Below are 11,917 nucleotides of genomic sequence, written 5' to 3'. Positions count from 1 at the left end.
TACCGCCGTCTAGACGTGTCAATATCCCCAGCAGTCGCCAATGACAGCTGCAAGGAATCGGCTCTGTCTATGGAGGATCCAGCGGTTTGCCGGGATGCTCCATAGACCTCATGTGTGAGAGTACAGCAGTGGCATCGGCTCCCAGCACAAGAACAACATTTGATTGGTTCAGCACTGAGATTTGCCACGCATGTTCACTACTTTCCATAGCAAAGCATTAGGCTGAGATCATCAATCTTAATAATCTCAGCCAGGGAAGCGGAGTGGCGACAGTGAGACAAGTGTAACGAGGGAAGATAGGTAAGAAGATTCCTAAATAGGTAGGGGAATATTGTAAAATTAAGAATACATGATAGATCATTTAATTACTCTTTCCGGTCCTGCGCTCGGTAAGAAAATCCGAGTGCAGGCTCGGAATCTTGGTGCCGGCGTTCTGACTCGATCCCTGAAACTACAAGGGAGCAATTAAACCGGTCTGCACCAGGAGAAAGAACAGACTATGTGCTCCACCAGGTAATCATTATTTTATTTGACATATTGCCATTCTTTTGATGGGGGCGGTAGTATCTTCGGACACCGTGCCCCTAATGTGGACATTTCAATTAATTTCAAAAGTCCCAACGCATCCCATTACGTGTTTATTTATTTTTACTTCTTTTTTACTAAACTTTGTAAAATAAAATATGAAATGCAACATTTAGGCTACAACACCAACAAAAACTGTAAGTCGAAGATTAGTTAAAAAAAAATATATATATTTTTTCTCTCCAGATTTTTAATTTTGCAGTGACGTGAATATACTCTACTGATACCCGCACTGGCCTCTAGGGGCGGTGTTGAGTTCGCAGCCAACAGCCGGCGCGCGCACCCCTCAGCTTACAGCAGGAACACTGCAGTCAGTGAAGGAGGGAAGGGAAGGAGGACACGTTTGGGTCATGCGTGCGCGCCCCCGCTGGCTCCTCCTCCCCCTTTGCCGGAGAGAGAGCACGGCCCGGTACGCGAGGGCGCGCAGTCAGAGATCGCGCGCGTGTGCGCGCCACTCACCACACACACACACACACCTGGACTATACCAGAGAGAGCGAGACCCGCTGCGCGCGCCGGCCTGGCCCAGGGGTGGGTGGGAAAGAGCGCGAGACCTGGGCGGGAAAACAACCTGCTGCTTTACTCTCTCACTCACTCACACAACCCCCCCCCCTCCCTCTCTCACCCCGCCCTCCCCTCATGCCACCACTACAAACAACTTCACACCTTACTCAGCTTTAACCCGTGGGCTCCCCAGGGCTGGGCTCGGCGTTAATTATTCGCAGTGAGGGGGGCAGGAGGAGGAGGATTTTGTGTGAGGCCCCAAGCAGAGAGAGAGAGAGAGAGAGAGAGAGAGAGAGAGAGAGAGGGTGTGTTCAGGGAGTCTCTGTGGCTACCTGTAGGTAAATATCAGGGTGTGAATTGGGAGATCCGGCCTGTCCCCTGCCCTCCCCTTTCTGTGAGTGTGAGGAGGGGGGCAGGTGAGTGATTCATGGGCCACCTGTGTGCTTCCTGCTCTCTGCTCGCTAATACCGGCGGCTGCACCCTGTACTGACCCACCCGAGGCCTGGCTCTGGCTCTGGGAGAGGGTCCAACACTGAGCCCCCCAATTCCTTGTGGCCTGCTCTATAATAACCCTGGGAGCTGGTGAATGTAAAGCCCCTGAGGCCTAGACAGGGTACCGGCTTGCATTCTGCAACACAGGTGTGTTTAAACCTCCATTAAAAGCATTACTGTAGATACATATTGATGCTGGTTTGTGTAGAAGTATTGTTAAGCCATTTTGGTGTTTTTTTTCACAAAAAGTAGGTTATTTTGCTTTTTTTGTTTGTTTTTTGTTGCTGCCCCCTCCTCTGCTATAGAAGTATATTGTTTTATACAGGAGTGAAGGAATGATAACTGGTGATATATCTATAGATTAGGAACACACTTTTCACTGGGCATATCAACCCCCCCCCCCCCCCAATGGTCTTGCCAAAGTGGATATTATACATAAATAAATAAAATGTCCACGCGAATGCCACTACCAACCGTGAATGAGCGTGACACAGAGCAGGTAAGTGTGTGGATGTGTGCCTTTGCAGACCTTTATACACATTGACCTTCATCTTAATCTGTCTGGACATTGATGTGATTTATAAGAGTGTGAGGGCTTGTCATCAATAATTTACACAAATGCATCTGTAATATTGTGCATTAAAATGCTGAGTGCAAGAACAATGTTATATTTATCGTTAATGTGGTCTTACCTGCATAGATAATGTGTATCATTAAACGTTTTGAATCCACTATTGTTTTTTACTCCTACAAATTTGTATTGAATAGACGTCAAGCCACACAAGGTACGTAGTAAAGCAACACAAATAATAAATATTAGGATGAGTCCCTTCAATACATTTGATTAATTAGCTCCACTTTATTTTTTTAAAATCACAATTAAACTTGCCTGTAAGAAAGAATTGGATGCATATCCATAGTCTTGCAAGGTATTGTTAATACCAGATTTTCAATATGATCAATTATTGAATCTGTTGTATTCTGAATACCCTAGTGGCTTTCTTAATGAGAGCTGCTAGAGACATGGGAACTAACAATTTGTAAAAAGTGTTTCTTAGGAATAGCAATGTTTTAATTTTCATAGGGTAACCTTTATGCTACAAAAGCATTCTGTTGTGTACACTTCAAAGTAATTTTGAAGTTTACAGTGTTGCTTAAATCTGAATTTTGTTTTGGTTATATCTTCCATTCTGGTATTTACATACTAAGCTAGGGTGTTATGGCTATGTCTGCCTGTAATGTATTTAACCCTTTAAGGACCAAACTTCTGAAATAAAAGGGAATCATGACATGTCACACATGTCATGTGTCCTTAAGGGGTTAACTACTAAACAACAGTGAAATCAGCAGTCAGATTGCAGGGGCATGATCTATAAACCAAAACTATTTCATTAAGTCAAAGTTGTTTTGGTGCTTGAAGTATCCCTTTAAACCATTTGCTTAAGTAGGAATTATAATTACAGGCTGCCTGTGCCATTGTTTCTTGCAAACATTTCCTTGTTAACCAGAGAAGTAAATTAAGTAATTATAGGCTAAGAGCACTCACATCAGTCTATCACTTTAGCCTATTTCTCAAACAGCCATACCAATCTGTAGGAGTTTCGAATGGTCGGGGTAAACGTGCCATGGGCAACCTAGGACCCTTGTTAACTGTTAAACTGTAAATGGTTTAACAGTGAATCAAGAGATACATACAGGAAACTCCAGCCATCACTCAAAATAAGTTATGTGGTTAAGATGCCTGGAGAGTTACATTAGAAACATAGAAGGTGACCAGATAAGAACCATTCGGCTCATCTAGTCTGCCCAATTTTCTAAATACTTTCATTAGTCTCTGGCCTTATCTTATAGTTAGGATAGTCTTATGCATATCCCACGCATGCTTAAACTCTTTTACTGTGTTAACCTCTACCACTTCAGCTGCAAGGCTATTCCAAGCATCCACTACCCTTTCAGTAAAGTAACACTTCCTGATATTATTTTTAAACCTTTGCCATTCTAATTTAAGACTGTCCTCTTGTTGTGGTAGTTTTTCTTCTTTTAAATATAGTCTCCTCCTTTACTTGATTCCCTTTACGGATTTAAATGTTTCTATCGTATACCCCCTGTCTAGTCTTTCCTCCAAGCTATACATGTTAAGATCCTTTAACCTTTCCTTGTTTGTTTTATCCTGCAATCCATGAACCAGTTTAGTAGCCCTTCTCTGAACTCTCTCTAAGGTATTAATATCCTTCTGAAGATACGGTTCCAGTAATGCGTACAATACTCCAAGTGAGGTCTCACCAGTGTTCTGTTCAATGGCACGAGCACTTCCCTCTTTCTACTGCTAATACCTCTCCCTATACAACCAAGAATTCCACTTGCATTTCCTGCTGCTCTATTTAATTGGCTGCCTACCTTTTAAGTCATCAGAAATAATCACCCCTAAATCCCTTTCCTCAGATGTTGAGGTTAGGACTCTATCAAATATTCTGTACTCTGACCTTGGGTTTTTACTTCCAAGATGCATTATCTTGCACTTATCCACATTAAATGTCAGTTGCCACAACTCTGACCATTTTTCTAGTTTACCTAAATCATTAGCCATTTGGCTTATCCCTCCTGGAACATCAACCTTGTTACATATCTTTAGTATCATCAGCAAAAAAAACATACCTTACCATCAAGACCTTCTGCAATATCACTAATAAAATATTAAAGGGATACTATAGTCACCCAGACCACTTCAGCTTAAAGGACCACTCTAGTGCCAGGAAAGCATACTCGTTTTCCTGGCACTAGAGTGCCCTGAGGGTGCCCCCACCCTCAGGGACCCCCTCCCGCCCGGCTCTCTTTCCCCACTACTGAAGTAAGACTTACTGGCCTATAGTTGCCTGACTCCTCCCTACTAATTTTCTTGTGAATTGGCACATTTGCTAACTTCCAATCTTCTGGGACTACTCCTGTTAACAATGATTGGTTAAATAAATCTGTTAATGGTTTTGCTAGTACACTACTAAGCTCTTTTAATAACTTTGGGTGTATTCTCATCAGGTCCCATTGACTTTTTTTGTCTTTACTTTTAATAGTTGAAATAGAATCTCTTCCTCTGTAAACTCACATGTAACAAATGACTCATTTGTCGTTTTTCCTAACTGAGGCCCCTTTCCTTCGTTTTCATCTTTAAATGCTGAACAAAAATATTCGTTGAGGCAGTCAGCTAGACCTTTATCCTCTTCTACATACCTTCCTTTTGTTTTAATCTAACTAAGCCTTGTTATACTTTCCCTTTCTCATTTATGTATCTAAAAAATGTTTTGTCACTTTTTTTTTTTTTTTTTTTTCTGCCTGTGCTATTTTCTCTTGGGCACCCGGCTCTAAACGCTGGTGGGCGGCACAGCATGTCCTCACCACCCAGGGTACTTGCTCGCCAGCGATCGCGATTGGGGGACTTACCTGGCATCCCAGAGAGTCCCCCTGCAGCTGATCCGGCCCTCCTGGGCCATGTGATCACGAGAACCTCACGATCACATGGACGGAATAGCTGTCCATAGCAGTGCCTGTTAAAAGTTAAATAAAACTTTAAAATAAAATATATATACACACACTTAGATTTTATAAAAATAAACACTATCTGACAGGGGAGGAAAAGAAACACTAAAAAAAGAGGGAGGGAAGGGGAACAATTTTCCTGTTTGTGACCAAGTGGCTACTAAAAAAGACTGAACATACCCCATTTGCAATACCCTGGGTTGTCTACTATTGCAAATAGTATGCCATCATGGGGATAATTCTCATTCCTGGGCTACCATACGGTCTCAAAGACAACATAGCCAATCTGGCGAATTTCAATGTGAAAAAAATGAAAAATATAAAATGCTATATTTGACGCTTTGGTACAACAGATTTTGTGCACAATATGGAGGTGAATAGAAAATAATGCTCAAAACACCAAAAAAAAAAAAAAAAAGTGGTAACCCCTACACCACTTAAAAACACATAATATACATGCATACATATAAAAAGGTGGAGCTCCTAGGTAATCAATGCAGTCAATTTTCTGTAAAATAAAATTATACAGCAAATAGTGCAACACAGTAAACAAAGATTCAAATGTAAAAAGTAGAGTAATATCTCTCACAAGCCTAGAGTCATATCCTCATATGACTCCGGTAGTATGCGCCTCAGGACTATTCAAGGATGTCCAAACCCTTTCTTTTTTCCTTCAGTATAAGGTGCTTTCTGCAAAGTGCTTGGTGCTCTTTTTCTCCCTCTTGGCCGGTTTTAAGTAATGGATATACCAGGTCCAGAGGAGTTGGTTCCAAAAAAGTGCTTTATTAAAGATTAAAAATCAAAATATAAAATTAATAAATCTGTACCGGATAAATTTCTGGGTAGTCAATAAAAGGAGTCCAAAACGCGTTTTGCCTTGTGAAAAGGCTTCCTCAGTTGGCTGTCATGGCAGTGTGCTTATAGAAATTCCTGCTTAGGAGCATCTAGCTTTCTGGCATTGGTGAAGGGTAGATATGGTGCTCAGCAAACCCAAGGTAAAAAGACAAACTGGTTTACTATGTATAATGAAGGGGTGCCAGCCAGGGCACTCATGACTCCCTAACAACTAGTTATGGTGCTTGGATTATTCCTTTAAAGGGAAACTCCAGTGCCAGGAAAACGATCCGTTTTCCTGGCACTGGAGGGTCTCTCTCCCTCTCTCCCTCCCACCCACCAATCCCCAGTTACTGAAGGGGTGAAAACCCCTTCAGTGACTTACCTGAGGCAGCGGCGATGTCCCTCGCCGCTGTCTCCTCCTCCGCGACGCTCCTCCCTGTGCTTCCGTCGGCCGGTGGGCGAGACTGATACCGGCCGAGGAGACCTAATGCGCATTAGCGCTCCCCATAGGAAAGCATTGAAAACTAATTTCAATGCTTTCCTATGGGGATTTGAGCGACGCTGGAGGTCCTCACACAGCGTGAGGACGTCCAGCGACGCTCTAGCACAGGTTTCCTGTGCTATGAAGCAGGAAGATCCCTCTAGTGGCTGTCTAGTAGACAGCCACTAGAGGTGGAGTTAACCCTGCAAGGTAATTATTGCAGTTTATAAAAAACTGCAATAATTACACTTGCAGGGTTAGGAGAAGTGGGAGTTGGCACCCAGACCACTCCAATGAGCAGAAGTGGTCTGGGTGCCTGGAGTGTCCCTTTAACCCCTTAAGGACACATGACATGTGTGACATGTCATGATTCCCTTTTATTCCAGAAGTTTGGTCCTTAAGGGGTTAACCTTATTTCCCCACCCTGCCTCTGTGGTTAACTGAACAACCGAGCGCAACTGCGCAAACTGAACTTTAGAACGTGTTCTTTATGTCACTAGGGGGGAAGGTAGGGTAAGGGTATCGTGTTTTTTTGGGGGGACTAATCTCTTCCTCCGCCTACGTCCCGCTCGTGTATTTGGCTTGAGGTAATGACCTGAGTGCTGTCGTGGACAATTCAAGTGTGCGCCTGGAAGTCCGGGCCCCGCACTCTGCGTTAACAAGTCAGTGACCATTATCTGTCCAGGCTGTGTTGGTGTAAGGTCAGACATGCATGGTAAGGGAGAGGAAAAAAAAAAAGGGGGAGGGGAGGGGGATGTCAGGAGGGGGTGAGGGGGGGGAGGGGAGGGGGATGTCAGGAGGGGGTGAGGGAGGAAGGGAAGGGGGATGTCAGGAGGGGGTGAGGGAGGAAGGGAAGGGGGATGTCGGGAGGGGGGGAGGGAGGGAGGAAGGGAAGGGGAATGTCGGGAGGGAGGAAGGGAAGGGGAATGTCGGGAGGGGGTGAGGGAGGAAGGGAAGGGGGATGTCGGGAGGGGGTGAGGGAGGGAGGAAGGGAAGGGGGAGGTCGGCCGGGGGCGTGAGGGAGGAAGGGAAGGGGGAGGTCGGCCGGGGGGGTGAGGGAGGAAGGGAAGGGGGATGTCGGCCGGAGGGGTGAGGGAGGAAGGGAAGAGGGATGTCGGCCGGGGGGGTGAGGGAGGAAGGGAAGGGGGCATGTCGGCCGGGGGGGGTGTGAGGGAGGAAGGGAAGGGGGCATGTCGGCCGGGGGGGGTGTGAGGGAGGAAGGGAAGGGGGCATGTCGGCCGGGGGGGGTGTGAGGGAGGAAGGGAAGGGGGCATGTCGGCCGGGGGGGGTGTGAGGGAGGAAGGGAAGGGGGCATGTCGGCCGGGGGGGGTGTGAGGGAGGAAGGGAAGGGGGCATGTCGGCCGGGGGGGGTGTGAGGGAGGAAGGGAAGGGGGCATGTCGGCCGGGGGGGTGAGAAGGGAAGGGAAGGGGGATGTCGGCCGGGGGGGTGAGGGAGGAAGGGAAGGGGGATGTCGGCCGGGGGGGGTGAGGGAGGAAGGGAAGGGGGATGTCGGCCGGGGGGGGTGAGGGAGGAAGGGAAGGGGGATGTCGGCCGGGGGGGGTGAGGGAGGAAGGGAAGGGGGATGTCGGCCGGGGGGGGTGAGGGAGGAAGGGAAGGGGGATGTCGGCCGGGGGGGGTGAGGGAGGAAGGGAAGGGGGATGTCGGCCGGGGGGGTGAGGGAGGAAGGGAAGGGGGATGTCGGCCAGGGCGGGGGGGAGGGATGGGGGGAATCCGCCAGCACCCACGTGCGCCGTCGTTCACCCGTTTATTCGGTCCCCCGCTCGGCGGTCCTGCAGGCCTACGAGCCATGCACTCAATCCAGGGAGCCCAGAGGCGGGTGCATTTCTCCCCCGTCCCTCTCAATTCCGCCGTGGAAGCTCTTGGCGGCATTCAAGAAGTGTCTCGTCAGCGATCTCTTGTAGGCCCCCAGAGGCATCGCAGTGTGGTGAAGGAGCATCGGTAGAGGCTGCATCGGGATATCTGAGTCCAGTAGCTCTCGTAGCTTTGCGTGTATTTGTTGCCAGAAGGGTGCTATGAGAGGGCAGGACCACCAGATGTGAAGGTCCGTACCGTCGTCGGACTCACATCTCCAGCAGCTCGCCGTTGGTGACAGGCCCATTCGAAAGAGTCGGGTGGGCGTCCTATACCAGCAAGTCATGAGCTTATAGTTCATCTCTTGCATTTTCGTACTGGTCGTACCCTGGTGCGTGAGGGTGTGTATCTTCTCCCAGTCTGGGCCCGCGAGAGTGACACCCGTGGCTTGTTCCCAGTTAGATTGGTATGGCGCCGGGGGGCTCCGAGTTGCAGTCAATAGCATGGAGTACAGCGTGGAGACTCCCTTCGGTATGTGCCTCCTCTCCGCGCAAATGGCCTCGAAGCTGGTCAACCCCCTATGTACCAGCTGCTTGCCCGGTAGAGAGTGGTAGAAATGCCGAACTTGTTGGTATCTGAATCGGGTCAGCCCAGTTAGGGGTGTCAGGGAGGCCAAGGTTTCCATGGGTTTCAGCTGTCCCTCTGTGCACCAGTCCCCTAAGTATGGTTTGTCCGGGCTTCCCAGCCCAGTAACGTCTCTCGGCGCGAGCCCTCCTACAATCTCAGAGTTGTAAATCACCGGGACCAGCGGGGACGGGTTAGTAGTTAGTTCCATCTTGTAGCGAATAGTGGACCACACTTGCAGAGTTGCCCCTATGAGCGGGTGCCTCCGGATGTCCCTCGTCTGTATGGGCCGCAGTAGCCACGCGACCCAAGGTAATCGCTCCCTGACTTGTGTGCGTTCTAGGTGGACCCATTGCTTATCGGTGTCGGGTACGTGCCAGTCCACCACTCTGAGAAGGTGTGTCGCTTGGTAGTAAGTTTGGAGCGAAGGGAGAGCCACTCCGCCTTGGCATTTTGGGCGAATCAACTGGGTGCACCTGCACCTGCGGCCCACACAAATTGTCTGATGGCTGTGGTCAGGGAGCCGAAGAAGGCCCTGGGGAGGTTGATGGGAATTGTCTGAAACAAATACAGGAGCCGCGGCAAAAGGTTCATTTTGACCGCGTTTATTCTCCCAAACCAGGATACACAAGTCGCGCCCCATCTCTTCATGTCCGTCCCGAGTGTCGCCAATAGGGGCAGAAAGTTGTCGGGGAACAGTCTGGTCAAGTCCGTCGTCAGCCAGATGCCGAGGTATTTAATGCTCTGTGAGCACCACCTGAAGGGGAAATTCGCCCTCAGTTGGGCCGTCAGGCTTGGGGGTAGACAAAGCGGCATCGCTTCGGACTTGTCCGCGTTCAATTTTAAGTTGGAGAGCCCCCCATAGATCCGAAAGGCCCGAAGTAGGTTTGGCAATGTCACCATCGGATTTGCAATGAAAAATAGCAGGCCGTCTGCATATGCAGCCACCTTATGCTCTCCACCTCCCACAGCGAACCCTGTGATACCCCCGTCCCGTCTGACCACTGCCAGAAATGATTCTAGCGTGAGGGCAAACAGGAGGGGGGACAGGGGGCATCCCTGCCGCGTCCCATTGTTAATCGAAAAGACGGGACAGGGCACGAGAGATTTTCTAATAAACAAGTAATCCATTGAACATTAAATGTATTGGCGTAAACACATGCTGAACACGTTCTTTCACGCAAACGTCCGGGCAAGATAGTGTAACGGATCACCTGAAACCCGACTGGGTACATCCGTTGAAGGATGCTCCTAGTGCTTCCTGAGGGCTCCAAGCACTCCAGCCGACACCATAACCACAGTAGACTCCTTCAGAGAGCAAGACCGGAACAAGCTCTTACAAGAGCTTAGTAGTGATATAGCAAGATCGTATGACTAGCATAGCAATCCCCTGTAGCAGATCCCCCAATAAGAGACGGAACTTCAAATTGAGGGTGAAGTAGAACTAAAGTTTTAATGAAACACTCTGCTTTTATGCACATTTTACACACATAGTACCGCCCACAGGGTTTTGTAAAACAACCAATAAAACACGTTCAATAAAGTAAAACACTCAATCATTCCCACAAAATCCTCCCCTCTGCCTGTGATATAATTACTGAACACAATGGGTTAATGTAATTATTACAGGCAGGAAAAATAGTTTTTACACAATATTAATAACTTGCAAAATATACATACCATTCACATAAAACATACATTTTCAGAATCAGCATAATTCAAATATAAACATACTCAAAAATTGGGGCGGGGCCTGACTGTCATGGAGGGAAGACGTGCCTAGCTGAAGCTCCCTCCTGAACTAAGCTATGATAGTTAAAGAGGCACCTCAGGCTTACAAAACACAGCGCAAACTGACTCCAAGCGACACACTGACCCTCGGTCTACACGGTAAACCGGCAATGCGGCCCGTGAACAGAAGACAGACAGCAGGCTATACCCGCAAAGGCATGCGGCCAGGCATGCACTAGATGGGAGCGGCGGCCGAGCTCTTAGCCTGGAGCGGCCTGGGGGCCAATGGCGACGAACGGGCACCCCGCAACCCCCCCCCCCCCCCCGGACCGGTGGGGGTTATCCCGGTCCACTACTGGGAGTCCTCCCAGCTATGGCACAAACAAGCGAGCAACACATCAGAGGGCCGCAAGGCCCATCCAAGATGGAGACCACACAACCCGCGAGCGGACATGAGGTACAACAAGCCCCCTTGTCAAGCTTGGAACTCATATTTGCAAACTTCTGGCTCAAGCTTGAGCACAGACTGAGACAGGGGACGACACCGCTACCACCCACCTCTAAACACCCACCGTGCCAACTACCGCCCGACCCACAGCGACAAATGGCACCCTTGAATAGGCCCAAAACAACGAGAAGGCGGCGGAGAGGCAAACGGGCAGCTCACCTAAACGAACGAAACACAGCACGGGCAAGCCACGGCCACCCCTTACTACAAGGGCAATTATACAACAGCCTACTGACTCACCCAAACGGCATCCATCACGCCCTCCGCCTCACCGCAGGGAAATGCGACAGCATGGGCACCCGAGGCAGGGACCAGCACAGCCCCAACAAGGCATAGGTTGAAAACTTTAAAGCAAACTACTCACCTGGGTTCACGACCGGGAGACTGACCACAGCACACTACACCATGCCGTGAAACCGGGACAACTCATCTCTCTGCCGGTCAGTCCAAAGAAAGTGATCTGCCCTTCTCTATCTCTGCTTCGTTCCTGCAGTTCTGTAGTGCATGCATGACCAGGTTGTACTTGATTCACTGACTCTAATACCCTGTTAGTTATTAGTCACGAGAAAGTACCTTCTATTTACCTATATCTAAACATGCTTGCGGACAACCATGCTCACCCACACACAGGTTACATAGGTTAACTTTCTGCGCCAATCCCTACTATGTTTTATACCACTAGACCACCCTTTATGGTGCTCCACACTCAGTTCAACATATACAGCACGCAATCACACAGAGTACCCTATCATTGAAACAGTACTGGATAATTTGCGCAGACCTATGCACTACCACACTGTTACACCTGATGT

General features: G+C 48.6%; 1 protein-coding gene across 2 annotated transcripts in view; it reads left to right on the top strand.

The window, feature by feature from the left end:
- Positions 1 to 1,391: 1,391 nt before the first annotated feature.
- The window catches only part of MARK2 (microtubule affinity regulating kinase 2), a 174,074-nt gene continuing 163,548 nt past the window's right edge, over positions 1,392 to 11,917 (top strand). Inside the window, exon 1 of one of the 2 annotated variants that reach the window (XM_063437702.1) lies at positions 1,392 to 1,727. Coding sequence is in view for 1 of the 2 variants with exons in the window: in XM_063437699.1 (XP_063293769.1) it covers positions 2,029 to 2,079 (51 nt within the window). In the remaining variant the exon portion in view is untranslated. Of the gene's footprint in view, positions 1,728 to 1,988; positions 2,080 to 11,917 lie in introns of those variants that run through there. The other variant, XM_063437699.1, reaches the window with a different exon arrangement.

The sequence above is a fragment of the Pelobates fuscus genome, chromosome 12, assembly GCF_036172605.1.
Source record: "Pelobates fuscus isolate aPelFus1 chromosome 12, aPelFus1.pri, whole genome shotgun sequence".
Taxonomy (NCBI): Eukaryota; Metazoa; Chordata; class Amphibia; order Anura; family Pelobatidae; genus Pelobates; species Pelobates fuscus.
This window is presented reverse-complemented; position numbering and strand designations above follow the sequence as displayed.